The 16,453-nt window shown below is 42.5% G+C and overlaps 1 protein-coding gene across 2 annotated transcripts in view; it reads right to left on the reverse strand.

The window, feature by feature from the left end:
* LOC139155327 (zinc finger and SCAN domain-containing protein 2-like) overlaps nt 1-16,171 on the reverse strand; it is a 30,431-nt gene extending 14,260 nt beyond the window's left edge. For both annotated transcript variants that reach the window (XM_070730455.1, XM_070730454.1), the window contains exons 1-2: nt 16,027-16,171; nt 11,128-12,390 (exon numbers count right to left, since the gene is read on the reverse strand). In XM_070730455.1, the coding sequence (XP_070586556.1) occupies nt 11,128-12,228 (1,101 nt within the window). In that variant the 5' untranslated portion in view covers nt 12,229-12,390; nt 16,027-16,171. The remainder of the gene's footprint in view (nt 1-11,127; nt 12,391-16,026) is intronic.
* Between the last annotated feature and the right edge of the window lie 282 nt (nt 16,172-16,453).

Below are 16,453 nucleotides of genomic sequence, written 5' to 3' on the forward strand. Positions count from 1 at the left end.
TAAGGACATTTGGCCAGAGTTTGCCAATCAGCCACACCACAAGACACTCACCTATTCATGAGACCCAACTTCAAAAGCAACTTTACCAAATTCAGAGAAAACTGTTTTACCATCTCTAGAGACAACTCCTCTGCAGTGTCCATTAGTTACACCTCCTCAGATTTCAACAAGAAAATGTTTCTCAATGTGCTGCTTGAGGGTCCATCTAAAACTGGAACTGGACACAGGCTCCTCTAAGACCACCATAGCCTGGCCCACCCTTAGAACTTTACTACGAGAATTAAACCAAACAAACCTGCAGCCCTACACAACCAGGTTGAGAGATTATCAGGGGAATTCTATCCCTATTCTAGGCAAGGATAAATTTCTCACTGAGAAAGGCTCCCTTAAAGGTCACCTTCCTTAACAGTTGTCAGGAGAAAACTTCCAAGCCTGCAAGGGCTTGATTGGTTCCAGGCTGTAGTCCTCAGTGTTACTGGCATCCATTCTACCTGCTGTGAGGGCCTTAAAGCCTTGACCTCAGAGTTCACCTCGGTTTTAGATGGACAACTAGGAAAATATAAGGGGACATCCATCTCCCTAAACTTAGACACCAGGGTGGTCCCAATCAGATTCATGTCTAGGAGAGTGCTTTTTTTTTCTCTTGATAAATTGATTTCCCAGGGAATTCTAGAGCCCACAAACCACTCAAAATGGGAGACACCCATTGTGGTTCCCATCAAACTCAATGGGTCTGTTTGCATTTGTGGTGATTTCAAGTGCACAGTAAACTGTGCCTTACAACCTACTCTATGTCAGTGGTACATCTCCTCCACTCCTTACACCCTGGCATGATTTTTGTGAAATTGGCCCAGGCCTATTCAGCAGCTCCCTATGGATGAAGCCACTGCTTCATAGTAACAACAGTAACTCACAGGGGTGCTTTTAACTGCTGTCACCTCCAGTTTGACATAAATGTGGCTCCAGGTATTTTTCAGAGCCTCCTGCATGGCATCCAGGATGTCAATCCTTACTTTGATGACATCCTGATATCAGCCACTTCTCGCACTCAGCTCTTTGATCACCTGCGGCTAGTACCCACTCACTAGACCGCAAAAGGCAGGTCTCAAACCTAAATGATCAAAGTGCCAGATTGGAGTACCTAAGGTAGAATTTTGGGTGGCTTTGATTGATGCCCAGTACGTTCTCCAAGGTGGAGGCTATAAAAAGAGCCCCCACCCACATGCAATGCAGAGTTGCAGGCCTTCTTAGGCCTTTCGAACTTTTACAGTGTATTTCTCCCTCATAAAGCTTCTGTACCGAACGTCTCCACAAGCCTCCTTGGGTGGAGAGCAAGGCCCAATCTGCTGCTGTCAAAATCTGCTTACCTCGGATGCTGTCCTTGTGCAGTATCATGACGACCTCCCCCTGGTCTTGATGTTTCTCCCTATGGTATTGGGGCTGTTCTCAGCCATAGGTTTTCCCAATGGGCTGGAGGCATTTATTGTTTTTTTTCCCTAGGACATTTTCCTCCAGTGAACTTCAGGAAAGCCAATTTGATAAGGAGGCCTCTAGCTGCTGTCGCTGCTGTAAAGCGATTCCATGATTATGTTTATGTCTGTTTTTTTAAACTCATTATGGATGACAAATCCCTTTTGGGTATCTTGGCTGGTGACAGACAAACACCCCAAATTCTGTCCCCTTGTATGTCCCGCTGGTCAATTTTTCTGTCAGCTTATAATTACCAGTTGGTTTATCACCCTAGGAGGGGTATACCTAATGTGGATGGCCACAGCAGATGCCTGCTTCCTCAACCAGTCCAAGACCCTGCCTCCTCAGTTTTGCTAATTGAGGAGACCACCATGCCCTTGACTGGCTGATAAAACCCTTCCTCCAAAGATCATATTATTTCTTAAATCCTCAACTGGGTACCGGGGGTGGGAGGGAGAAAGGGAATAACTCTCAGAGGACTTTGGGTCATTCAAGCTGAGACAACATGAGCTGTCTGTGAGGGGGTATTTGATGTGGGGTAGACAGGTAGTGGTCCCACAAGCCTTAAGAACTGCAGTACTGTACAGCCTACATGAGGGACACCCAGTGGTTACCAGGGTGAAAGTGTTGGGCGGCAGTTATATCTAGTGGCCTAAGCTGGACATTGCCATCGCTGAATGGGCTGGGTCTTATCAGAGATGAAAATACTCCAGGCTACTCCTCCCCGAAGCACCTTCCAGAAAATGGGAAGTCCCCAGAGGCCCATGGTCAAGAATCCACATTGACCTGGCAGGGCCAATGCAAAGGCAGACATTTTTAGTGGTAGTGGATGCTTTTTCCAAGTGGGTGAGTTAGCCCTCATGCCATCCACTACCTCTGAGGCTATCAGCAGTGTGTTATGCAGGTTATTTATTACTATCAAGGCTATTATCAATGCTCCCTGCCGTTGTAGTTTCAGACAATGGGCCTCAGTTTACCTCTGGCTCATTCTAGTTATTTTTGGCTGGTTAGGCATCCGTCATGCACAGTTTTCCCCTTTTCGCCCTTCAGCCAATGGTTTGGCTGAAAGAGCTGTGAGGCATTGTCTAGATTATGGCCAGGGAACTGGCAAGAGAACATAAATAAATACCTTATGTCCCAGCATACTACTCTAAGCCCAGTCTCCAACTGCAGCCCAGTAGAATTATTCATGAACCACCACCTCAGAAATACATTGGACAAGCTCATACACTCTAATTATGTGGTCGACACCCCAATAGAATCAACCAGCAAGGTCAGGACCTTTTCTGTGGGGGATTCAATCTATGCTAGAAATTATGGTGGTGAGCCCATTGGCTACCAGCATGGGTTCCTGCAGCAACAGGCCCCTATTCAAATAGAGTAGACCTGGAGGATGGGAGGCTATGGAGACGTCATGTTGACCAGCTTAGAGGATGACCCTTTGCTTCCACACCAGTCCCCGCTACCACCAGGCCAAATGTAGAGGCCACAGACCGCCTTCCAACCGTTCCTGCTGATGATACCCCGACGTCCCCACAGACTATATGATCCCGGCGCTCGACTCACCTGCCTTGATAAATCGTCCTCCAGAGGTCAGGATTCCTGATGAAGCACCCCCATCACCAGTTGCAGATCCAGAGGCTCCTGACCTGACCATGCCTATAGAGCCACAGCACTGCGCAGGCGCCCAGCGTATCTCCAGGAATACGCATACGCCATCTGGGAAGGGAGGGGTGCTGCGTTGCCACACTTGAAAACTACCTAGCAGCTAAGAGCTCTTTTCCTATTGGCTGTCCATTGACAGCTCAGCCGGTGGGAAAATTACAGCCCCACTATTGACTACCAGTTTTGACAGCCACCATATACATAGCAGCCTGACGGAGGCTTGCCTGTGCCGATTACTAATTTGTCCTGTTGACAGCTGTTCTAATAAAAGGGTTCCTTTCTAATCACTGTCTTGCCTCAGCTCCTGATCCTGTCGTTCTACTCAAGCTAGAACAACTCTAATGGATGCTTTACGCCAGACGCAGAGATATAACCAGAGCTGTCCGACATTTCCCAGTCACTGCAGAGGCAGCTGCCTTTGGCGGCAGAGATAAGTGGGGAGGAAGACCAGCTGGAGCCTGTTCCAGATGCACACATGCACAGAGCTGTTAGGAGAGGAGAACAACTGAGGAGAAGGAATAAACTCATGAAGCAAGGCACATGTGGACGCTGAATGGTCCCTCCCTGGCTGGGAATAAATAGAAGGTAAGGGAAGTGGTGGTCATAGGAGACAACAGTTCGTAATTCTGAAGATTTTGGCTCATTGCGTTTCATGCCACAAAGACTGCTTGCCAGAACTTACTTGGCAGTCTTTTGTCTGGGAGCTCATGGCCTTAAAATTGAACTGATAAGGTCTGAACTACAATTAATTCTTTGAAGGACTAATGCCTCGAGTTTTCGTGTGAATGTAATTAATTCACAAGAAGAAAATAAAGAGGGGATTGTGGTGACAAGGAGTCTGTTTTTTGTTTCTGCTTAAGCTGGGTCAGAACAGACTACAGGAACTGGATATGTCTAATTTAATGAAAAGAAGGACTAGGGGTGACATGATAGCATTGTTCCAATATCTCAGGGGCTGCCACAAAGAAGGACTCAAACTATTCTCCAAAGCAGCTGAGGGCAGGACAAGACGCAATGGGTGGAAACTAATCAAGGCGAGAAGCAACCTAAAACTAAGGAGAAATTTCCTGACAGTTAGAACAATTAATCAGTAGAACAACTTGCCTCCAGAATGCTCCAACACTGGAAGTTTTAAGGAAGATATTGGATAACCATTTGTTTGAAGTGGTGTAGAGTTTCCTACCTAAGCAGGGGATTGGACTAGAAGACTTCCAACTCTGTTTTTCTATTTGTTCTGTAATATACATTCTCCCCATCTCACAGTATACTCCTTTTGTTGCTATTCCTAATGTGCTTTATTTGCATTTTAGTATCATTCACTGATGGCAAACAAAACACGTCACAAAATTATTAATTCACCTTCTTCAGGGCTGTCTCGGCACATGAAATCTTCCCAGGTGGAGAACCAAAAGCATACTTGGTTTTTCTTCTGCTTTTCTGTTATATTAACTTGATTTTAATGTTTTCTCTAAACCAGGAGTGTCAAATTTGTGGCCCCACGTTGTCACATGATGTATCGTGACTTCTCTCCCTTTTGTAAACAGGGGGTGAGCGTGGTCGTCACATGACGCATTCAGTCTGACGGCCGCGGGTTTGACACCCCTGTTCTAAACCTTTTCACTAAGAGCCAATAAGAGCCAACAACAACAAAAATAAGAGAACCCCATGAATCAGTTCCCATTTGGATTTTTCCACTTCCCTTTTCAAACAGGAAAATCAAAATTAAAACCTCTCTGGGGAAAAAGACATTCAAAAGGCGGCATCATGTCTTAGCGATCATAATTTAAGCAGCTCTGCTCAGTTGCAATTGTATGTCTATCCAGTCTTTTGAAAATCCAGCTTTTTAATGTGCTTTCTAGCAGGTAAAATTTTCAAAGTGGCTTTCAATATTTAAGGCAGGGGTCCCCAAACTTTTTACGCAGGGGGCCAGTTCACTGTCCCTTGGACTGTTGGAGGGGCGGACTATTAAAAAAAGCTATGAACAAATCCCTATGCACACTGCACATACCTTATTTTAAAGTAAAAAACAAAATGGGAATGTACTATTTAGAGGGGGGGAAGAAGTCTGAAATTCATATATGTTTATGTTTTGTTTTTTATTTTCTTTTGTTATCATCTGATTGTAGGTTTTCTAGGCTTATTAAAAATGTATAAAGAAAGAAGGAAGCACTTTGGCATAATGGTTAATAAGTTAGAAATACAATTGGTGTACTTTTTGAAGGAACATTAAGGAGGGAATTTAATTAAAAGAAAATGAATGTAACTGGATGACAAAATTAGAAAAAAAACTTTTGCAACTTTTTTGATGATTGATATTTGTTACTAACAAAATACCACATTTTATTCATAGAAAATTAGATGGAACATTGTGTTGTGTCACTCACCAGCGGGCCGGATAAATGGCCTCAGCGGGCCGCATGCAGCCCGCGGGCCGTAGTTTGGGGACCACTGATTTAAGGGAACGGTGTTCCCTCCATCACAGAATCTGCAATGCCCCTACTAAATTAAGTGAAATCTCAGAAGAGTCTCCTGAAACTTTTAGCTTTTGATTATAAATTTGATAAGTAAAACATAATTTTTTGAGTGTAAGATTTAAATAAGAAATGAATTTGTTGACCAGCGATTAATGTAAGGGTTATTGTAATGTTTTAATATTAGATAATGAAAAGCTATACTTTAAGAGGTTTTTGAATATATAAGATATTATATGTTTTTACAATTACTTTGTGAAAGAAAGAGATATAAGATCCTCCATTGAATGATTACAAGGTAAAAAGGAAAAATTTGTATATGTTTGACAATAAGCTAGACTTTGTGTTGGAAACTATGTATTGATTCTGGAGAAAAAATAAAAAAAATTATGATGCAAACATAATTTTTTGAGACTTGTGACTTGAGAATCAATTTGGTCAGTTATGACTTTTGGGTAACTATTCCTTTTGTTGATCCTTTTAAGACAAAGGTGCACAACAATAAATTGAGGGCCAGGGCATGATAAGCTTGCCCTTTTATTGGCATTTTAGAAGCTAAGGCCAAAGCAAAAATTAAATTTCAATCAGTGGATCAAATTTCAAAATAATCGGTACAAATATAGCTGCTACTTCCAGAAATAATAAAGACTGAAATTGTAGAAATGCTACAAGAATTAAGAGAAACTTCATAATCGCATGGGTTTTAGAATTGGCTGCCGATCAGTTTCCAGTCACAATTCAAAGTGTTGGTAATGACCTTTAAAGCCCTACATGGCATTGGACCAGAATACCTCTGGAACCACCTTCTACCGCACAAATCCCAGTGGCCGATAAGGTCCCACAGAGTTAGCCTTCTCCGGGTCCTGTCGACCAAACAATGTTGTCTGGCAGGCCCCCGGGGAAGAGCCTTCTCTGTGGCGGCCCCGGTCCTCTGGAATCAACTCCCCCCGGAAATTAGAACAGCCCCCTCCCTCCTTGTCTTTCGCAAATTACTCAAGACCATAGTTCCCTCTAAGCTGAGCAGTGAGCAATCGCTCACTTAAAAATCATCATCAACTCAGAGTTTTCCAAACCTGCCCAGAAGCCGAGAGGGAAAGAGTGAGAGGGAAGGAGAGAGAGAGAAAGAGAGGAAGAGAGAGAAACAGATAGAAAAAAGAGAGGAAGGAAAAGAGAAAGAAAAGAATGGGAGTAAGGAAGAGAGAAAGAAAATCAAAATCTAGTTTGAAACTAGCTCAACTATTTAAGTGGCATTTTGATATTGATAGAGTTGCCCTATTATGAGCTCACTGTTATAGACACACAGTACAGTATTTTATTTTGAAATTCTCTGAGGCAAAACAGGGTGGTTTTTTTATTTGTTTGTTTGTTTGTTTATTTGTTTATTTATTTAATATTTCTGTGCCGCTCAGTCCCAAAGGGACTGCCGCTTAGACACTATACTTCCCCCCCCCCCCAAAAAAAAAAATTAGAGGGAACACTGCTCAAGACCCACCTATATCACCAGGCATGGGGGAACTGAGACACCTCCCCCAGGCTTTTATATTTTATGTTTGGTATGTATGTGTTGTTTGGTTTTTTAATTGTTTGGGTTTTATATATCTTTTTCTTTTAATATTAGATTTGTCTTACTGTTATATTGTCTTTTACTATTGTTGTAACCCGCCCCGAGTCTTTGGAGAGGGCAGCATACAAATCTAATAAATTATTGTTATTATTATTAATTTGGGAAAGAAAACTGAGGAGGCTGAGTTAAACACTTCCTCAACTGCTTCTGATTTCCATAAGTTCTAATTAAAAAATCATGAGTTGTAACTTTCTGCTCCAATGTCACAATTTATATCAATGCCAACTTTCTGATTACAATTTACATTTGTGCAGAAAGGAGCTCTTAAAAAAACCCTAATTTAATTTCTTAGCAGAAGAATCCTTCGCTTCCAGGATGCAAGACTACAGCTCCCAGCATCCTTTGTGTAGTGTTCTGGAAATCTACTGAAGGCAGATGATGCAACCCTCTTTGTGGAAGGGCAGAACGACAAAGAGGAAATAAAGGGACACAGGGAAAGATGTTGAAATGTCTTAATTTAAAGCTCTGCAAAGCCTATGATATTTTAATGGACAGCTGAAAGACTTGAGGAGCTGAGAAAGAAATGAAAAGAAGTTCAAGACAATTCGGTTCTTAAAAATTATAAGTGTGACGGTGATTTAGAGCCAGCAGTATCCCTGATGCTTGAGGCAATCTCTAAAAACATCTTATGGATTGGAAAAATGGCATAATTTTTCCTGATGACAGAGGGGAGAATTTTGCCCAAACTCATTCCAGCTGAGGTGCCTCAGTTTTGGCATCCCAACTATTTGGGATGTTAATTACTCAGATGTTAAAGAAGAGGCCTAATTGCCTGTGAAAACTACAGCCTCTGCTTCTTCCTTTCCTCTCTCTGCTGAGCCAGCCAAGAATGTAAGATATACCTCATGTGACCTTTTTCTTCTGTGGAGGAAGAAAGGAATTCAGAGCTGTGTGATGCCCTGGCATGTGAACTGTTCCAATCTATTAGCAAAGTGGTGGAAAATATGTCAAATAATACGGGACTTTTCCTAGGAAGCTGGGCCTTCTTCAGAACAATAATATTGGCTTTTGGAAAACATTTAACAATTCTAAGTTTGATGTATATTGAAAATCAAACTCTGAAAATTTGGAATCTCTCTGAATTTATCAAGCTCTATATCTACAATCTGGTCTATATGAAGAGCAGGCAATCAGTTGCCTCCCAGATCTTATGGACTGTAGTCCCCACAATTTTTGCCATTGGCCATGCTGACTAAAGACAACTTGAGATCCAAAATATCTGAAAGTGGCCTTGTGTTCACAATATAGTAGGAGACTTTTTATGGTTCATTACATTTGATAAGTTTTGCATCCAACTTCTCTAAAAAGGATCAAACAAAAGGTAATGAGAAAGTCCTCTGATAGGAACTTCAGAGCTGATGCAACATAAAATAGCTGAAAACTATTGATCCTACAGTCCTCTACATACGTGGGTGTTTTGTCTACCATTATGCAAATGAATATTATTATTATATTACTATTATTATTAATGTTAATGTTATGTCAACAATAAAACACAGCAAACTAGATCATTATGCTTGCTTTAGCGGCGAATTATGTTATAATTATGTTAATTATTATTATTATTGTTATTGTTATTATTATTATCATTATCATCATTATTATTATAATAATAATAATGGCTTGTTGCACAGTACCCAAATATTTAGACCAGATTTGGTTAGTCTAAATTTGCCTAGTCGGTTTTCATGCCAAAAAGGGACTAGAATTTATGGTCTCCTAATTTCTAGCTTGCTGCCTTAACCACTAAGACAAACTGGGAATCTATCTCAATATCTGCATCTAGTCATATTGCTATTTCAACTTGCAAACACTTCAGGTTCAAAGTTGAGTTTCCAATTTAACTGCAGGGGAGGCAGAAGCAGCCGTCAGTCATTTTAAATCCAGGCTTGCAATTAATATACATTTGTAGGTTAAGATGAAGTTCTAAAGTGCTACGTAGTTCCAGAAATGTCATTTTAATCTCAGAATGAAAATCAGGCGTTCAAGAGATGGGGATCCTGTGTCCGTAACAACAAACTTTCTAAACAAGGACAGAGAAGAAAGCTAGTGAACCTCCATCAGCAAACCCATCAGCCTGGCTGATGAAGAGACATAGTGAGTTGTAATTCAGCAGCATGGTGTGGGGTCATAGTTTCCACACTGCTGGAAACCTCAGATGGGTTTGAGGACCCAAGACTATAAGCACATTTTTATGACAATAGCAATCTAATCCAGGAGTTATCTCTACCACTGGTTTGCACTCCTGTAGGAAATCAGCGGTGTTTGAAAGAAATTAAAAATTCCAGTTTGTTCAGCCATTGCCATGGTTTTTTTCCCTATGCATATTTCCTCCCCGTTTTTTGCACAGGGGTTTGACTTTCTACTGTTATTTCCTCCACCACCCACAGCCTTCCAAGCTCATGGATTAAAAACAGCATGAAGTGAGGTGAGCATATGGAATCAGCAGGCCACAGTTGGCTAAGGACAGCTGGCATTGCCAATAGATTACAGTGTGATGGGGCTGCTAAGGAGACAATGGATTGATTCAGATTGCAGAGGAGAGATCACACCTTTGGGTGCTCCCCCGGTCCTGCTGGGGAGAGGTAGATATGGCGGGAGTCACGGGGCTAGCTGTTCTGGAGGAAAAAGAGATCGCTGCTTAAAAGCGATCCCTTGTTCCGGTCCCGTGAGCTCAACCCGGGGTCCTGGTGACAAGTGTAATCCGGGCCCTGGGCTCAAGCTGCCGCTACTCAATGCCAGATCGGTAGTAAACAAAGCTCTCCTCATCCGGGATTTGATCCTGGATGAGGAAGCCGATCTGGCATGTGTGACTGAAACCTGGCTGGGCCTGGAGGGAGGAGTTCCTCTCTAAGAAATATGCCCAGCTGGGTTTCAGGTATGGCATCAGCCTCGACCCCAGGGAAGGGGGGGGAGGAGTGGCTATTGTAGCCAAGGAGAACCTTTGCCTGCGTAGACTCGTTGCCCCTGAGATTGCGGGTTATGAGTCCCTCCTCTTGAAGTTGGACTTAGAGGTTCAGGTGCGCTTGTTACCCACGTACCTGCCTCCCAGCCCTGCCCGTGCTACTCGAGGAGGTGGTCTTACTCAAGACCCACCTATATCGCCAGGCATGGGGGAACTGAGACACCTTCCCCAGGCTTTTATATTTTATGTTTGGTATGTATGTGTTGCTTGGTTTTAAATGATGGGGTTTTATATGTTTTTTTCTCTTTTAATATTAGATTTTTTTCACTGTAACATTGTTTTTATTATTGTTATGAGCCGCCCCAAGTCTTCGGAGAGGGGCAGCATACAAATCTTAATAAATTATTATTATTATTATTATTATTATTATTATTATTATTATTATTATTATTATTTATTATTATCTGCAAGTAAAACCAAGCCAAGGGGAGAAGAACAACCTCAAGTATTAGGTATGGTCTGGTGTGGTTGTCTAATGCTTGCTATTGGATGAAATATTTAAAAATGGCATTCACTTTGCTAATTTGGAGCAGCCATAAACCTGCTGGGACCTCCTCAGTCTACCTATTAAAAATAGAATGAATTATGTTTCTTCAATTTTATGGGCGCTTTATTTTATTGCTCTGTGATGTTTTATGGGGCAGTCATTGAGATTTGTATGCTTTGAAGGATAGCTGGAAGACTTTATTATTCATAAAGTCTCCATGAATAATAATTCTCCGATTGCCACCAGCCACCAGCCAGGTGGGAGAATATCTTTTGCTCCAAAAGGAAAACATTTTGACTCTCCGCCCATTTCATTTACCTCCCGTAACTGCTGCAGCTGTCCTGTCTCAAGCACTTGCCTATCTCAAAGTCTTCCCCCAAAATAATATAGCCCAACAATGAATCTTAAGAATAAATGTGAGAAAAGGGGGACTGAGCGATTTTACCTCCACCTCTGGTCTTTCTGCTTCATTCTGCTTGGCTAGGAACTCCTCCGCTAGAGCCACTGCCCGTGCGCAAGTCTCCGGGCTGCATTCCCATACCCGACTTCGGATTCCAGGCGGGAGAACAGCCAGGAACTGCTCCAAGATTAGGACATCAAGAATCTGTTCCTTAGTACGGTTCTTTGGTTTCAACCAATGATTGCAAAGCTCCCAGAGCTGACCACATGCTTTTCGTGGACCCTCAGTGTCCTGGTAACAGAACTGCCGGAAGCGCCGGCGGGCAGTCTCCAAGCTGAAACTGCCTATTCCGGATATAGGTGTCCGTGCTTTGCCAATACTCCCTCTATCTGCACTAGCTGGGGAGCGTTGAAGGTCCTGGTGGCTCTCTTCAATGAAAGATGCTCCCCATGAGGATGAAGTATTCCCTAAGTCCTCCAAAGTGGTTGGGAAGGCCTCTGATTCTATCTCTACTGTACTGACGTCCACTACCTGAGTGTTATTGGAGGTGGCTGCTTCTGGGGATATTAATGGTGATTCTATAATTTCAGGGAGGAGAGGCTGTGAAGTTTGGGATATCTCCTCCCACTGGACCTCCCAGCGCTGAGGTTGTGCTGCATCGTGCTGCACTGATTCAGCAGTTAGTGATGCCTCTAAGCCTAGCAGCTCTTCAACTGTTCCAGTACACACCACAAAAAGAGAGTCATCTCCATCAACTGCTCCCACTGCCTCTTGCTGGGGACCTCGTGGATGCGTCTCCTCTTCCTCCTCTTCCTCCTCTTCCACCTCCCCTTCTCCCTCCTCCTCTTCCTCCTCCTCTTCTTCCTCCTCCTCCTCTTCTTCCTCCTCCTCCTCTCCCCCCTCTTCCTCTTCTTCCTCTTCATCTGCCTCTCCTTCAGCATCTACTTCTACTTCCTCAGGCTCTTCCTCTTCCTCCTCAATTGTGACCTCTGGATACATCTCCTGCTCAAGCAACACCTTAAAATGGAGATCCAGCTCCCCTGAACCCTCTATGGACTCCATTTTGTCTTCTAAGAGGTAGACAGACTTGTCCCAATTGTAGACTGAGGTCTGGCCAGTGATGCCCCAAGGCTCACAGGCAAACATGGTGGGAAGAGTCTTCTTCTTCCTCAAATTTTGACCACAAGCTTAGGCCAAAGTTTACCAACAATTTCTAGGAAGCAGAGAGACTGTTGTCAAGGAAACTGCTCTGTCACAGGATTCCGCCATACATCAGGAGGATTTGGCTTTCACATGAGTCCTTTCTCCCTAAAAAGACAAAAAAGTAAGCAATCACCTGTGCAGTCTACATCATGAGATTAATCAAATTCATATTTACATAATTCATTTCCATATGCAGAAGAAAGGTATTTCTGAGGGAAAGGGTGGACTTGCTTCGATTTAGTTTAGGATGGTGGATATGTTTCCTATGGCAGAAACCATCTTAAGAAAAACATTACTTTGAAGTGTAAAAAAATTACAAACAAGACTTCACTTTTAAGAGCAGGTTTCATATATTGCAATTACAATCCAATCCAATCATGCTTCAACAATTTAAACCTGTTTTCATTCATACGGGCAGTTGTCATCAATCAGAAATTATTATTATTATTATTATTATTATTATTATTATTATTATTATTATTATTATTTTAATTGGATTTGTATGCTGCCCCTCTCCGGAGACTCGGGACGGCTAACAGCAATAATAAGAGAGCATACAATAATAATCCAATACAGTACTAAAAACGATTAAAAACCCATTAATATAAAAACCAAACATACATACAGACATACCATGCATAAAATTGTAAAGGCCTAGGGGGAAAGAGTATCTCAATTCCCCCATGCCTGGAGGCAGAGGTGGGTTTTAAGTAGGTAATGAAAGGCAAGGAGGGTGGGGGCAATTCTAATTTCTGGGGGGAGTTGGTTCCAGAGAGCCGGGGCCGCCACAGAGAAGGCTCTTCCCCTGGGTCCTGCCAAGCGGCATTGTTTAGTTTTTATTGCCTAAAAAAAAGGGCAAATTAAAGACTGGAAAAGTTTAAGATGAGTCAATGTCAAAGAAAAACTTCTCTCATAAAAGTTAACAATCCATTCACAAAGGCAATGGGGAAAAGGAGTAAATACTACAATGATTGTTCTGTGCCCAATCTATTTTCAGAAAGGGGAGGGGGAGAAATAGCAGAGGATACATCCATGCAGCTTTCCCCCTGAATCTATACTTTCAGAATAACTCTTCAGGGATTCTACCACTTCAGAATCTGATCTTAATCAATTTTAATTCGATTGATTAAGGTGCTGGTCTAGAAACCAGGAGATGGAGAGTTCTAGTCCCACCTTAGGTTTGAAAGTCAACTCTCAGTCCAACTCACCTCATAGGGTTGTTTGTTCTGGGCAAAATAGGAGGAAGGAGTATTAAAAGTTTGCCACCTTGAGTTACTTATAAAGTAATAAAGTTGGGATAAAAATCTAATAAATAGATCACATTACAGTAAAGTTGTCTCTTCACTCATCTCTCACCATGCTGGAAGCCACAGCTCAGAACTAATATTTCTCTAATATGACAGTGTTTCTTGATTAAATGTTCTGGTTGCAGAAATCATCTAATATATGTCTATCAACCTCATATTTTGAAATCCTAGTGCTCATATAACATTACTCCATCCCCCCAGAAAATAGGAAACCTGTTCCACTATAGTTACCTTCTTTTATTGCAGTTCACTAAAATGAATAGTTTACCAAATCTATACAGTAAAGCAAAACGGCACAGCAGCCAAGATAATTTTAAACTGTCCATGGTTAACCAACAGAAAAAATCAGGGATTTTCTCTCAAGTTTTCTAATTTTGAAAACAGGGCAAGTTAGATTTGCAATTCCATTTTAAAATAATTTTTGAACCAAAACACAAGGATGCGTTGGTCCCTCTCATTTATTCCCACTCACAAAGATGTCAGCAAGTGGCATATGGTGCCATTTCAGGATCAAGATCATGGGAAATAGTGTATGTGTAATTTCTCTACACTTGAGCTGATTTCACTGTGTCACTTCACAGTCATAAGTGACAATGATATGCAGGGAAAAAAGTGCTCAATGATACTTTGGGGTGAATGTATCAAAGTCTAAATCCTCCCAAAACAACAAATTTGAAGCTATCTTCATTTTCAACTACATTAGTAAGGAGTAAAATCTGAAAGATTTCCCTAATTTATTTTAAAAATTGCATATTCTTCTTCCCAATTGCTCCTTGTCAAATTGTAACTGGCTTTCCACTAAAGTTACTCAGTCAATATTAATTAATAAGAATTTGGAAAAAAAATCTGGACCAGGGTTTTAGGTGTTCCCAACTGAAACATCATCTCAAAGTAGTTTTTATACTGATGAAAGTAATCAAGATATTTAAACTTTCTAAAAGAAGAAGCAACTCTACCTTTCAAAAAAATGCAAATGATCAAACAATACTATCCACAACAAAACCTATTATGAAAAAAAGCAATAGTAATAGCAAAGGGCACTTTTGCCTGTACATTTAAATTAACACATTTTATTGTACATGGAAAAGTTATTTTATTTAGAATCAACAATTATGAGAATTGGTTTACGGATTCTAATTCATTGGATGCAATCTCTGTTTGGGATTTTGACAAACAAGCAAAAATATCAGATTATTTTCATTGATTTGTTTTACCAACTCAATCATAGGCTTCTCAGGCAAAGAAATTGTTCACAAGATATGTATCTGAAAAATCCAAAATTCTATCCTCATTTTCCAAACAACATCCAGATAAACATCTGGCTCAAAAATGCATCCACTTCTAAAACATTCATAAAGTTCCTCAGAGGGAAGATAGGGGAGGATAAGGCCTACTCATCAATCTTGTGGATTTTTTTAAAAATGTACCTGCTATAGCAGCAACTCATAAGGAATTAAGAGCCACACTGTCTTTTTAATAATTGGAACTGGAGGCTCGGACGGTTCATTAAGCAGTGTTTCCCAACCTTGGCAACTTGAAGATATTTGGACTTCAACTCCCAGAATTCCCCAGCCAGCTTTTGCTGGCTGGGGAATTCTGGGAGTTGAAGTCCAAATATCTTCAAGTAGCCAAGGTTGGGAAACACTGCATTAGGGAATTCATTCCGTGTCATGGGTTGAACAATTAGGCAGGTCATTTAGAGTTATTTTCCCCCAAAACCGGGTTTGGACTTATAACATCACTCCACTGTTGAAAGGGGGAACTTTCATCAAACGACCCCTCCTCTCTTCCCCCACTTCAGACGCTGAGATACCCTCCCTCCATTTTACGGCTTGTAAACTCCTCTTCCTGTTCTCAGCCCCCTACCCAAGCACAGCTTTGCCCCTAACTTTCCCCCTCCAACTTCGCTCGTTTGCACCTCCACTTCCTGTCACCCGCTTCTCAGGAGAACATTTTTCTACCCAGCCTTCTTCCTAAATATCTGCCTCCCCACCTCCACCCGCAAAGCGTGTCTCCCAGTGCAAACCCCCTTCGGGGACCCACCACCCCTTTTTGCAAGAGGCACGCGCGCCCCCTTCCCAGCAAAGGACTTTGAGCCATTCATTTCCCAGCCCCCCGCGCCCTGACTTTCCTCCCGGCTTACGCCCACCCCTCCTTTGGCAAAGCGGGACTTTCTACTGCCCTATTACAGAGCAAAGCCTTTCGGGGCGCTTCCAGCCCATCCGTTTCCCCCCACCCCCACCCCACCCCATATGACACCAAGACAAGGGGAATGCAGCCATTTTGCCTCTTTGATGTGGTTTGGGGTGGGAGGGGCAAAGAGATGGCTAAGCTTTCTCCCACCCAGCCACCCCCTTTCCGATCTTTTAGCATTATTATACCCACCTTGAATGATGATAAAAAGGAGCATCCCCCCTCCTCCAAACCCCTTTACCTTGCCGCCTCCTTTTTCTTGCACGTGTCTGTGTATAAAGAAGGGAAGGCCCGCCTCTGTCCTGTAACTCACCCTTGGGAGAACTGGTCTCCCTCCCACCCCCTTGCACCAGATGCGGCTGCCTAAGCTGGAGAGCAGGGGGAGGGGTTTTTCGGCCCCCAAAACCTTTTTCGCCGACCCAAAGGCGGAGCAGGAAGGCGCCGCCTCCTCTTCCTTCTTTCCCACGTGGGCTCTGGGCTATTAACCCTTTCTCCGCCCAGAGATTTAGCCCGACCCCTCTCTTCAGTCTCCCCACACACACTCCACCACCCCCATCAGGGTCAGATTAAAAAATAAAGATAAAATAAAAATCCGTGGGTTTCATATCCGGGCTCTAGTTTAAGGTTTGAAGCGGAAGAGTTATGGGGGAAAACTATGATAGTCTCCA

The sequence above is a fragment of the Erythrolamprus reginae genome, unplaced genomic scaffold (assembly GCF_031021105.1).
Source record: "Erythrolamprus reginae isolate rEryReg1 unplaced genomic scaffold, rEryReg1.hap1 H_1, whole genome shotgun sequence".
In the NCBI taxonomy this organism is placed as follows: Eukaryota; Metazoa; Chordata; class Lepidosauria; order Squamata; family Dipsadidae; genus Erythrolamprus; species Erythrolamprus reginae.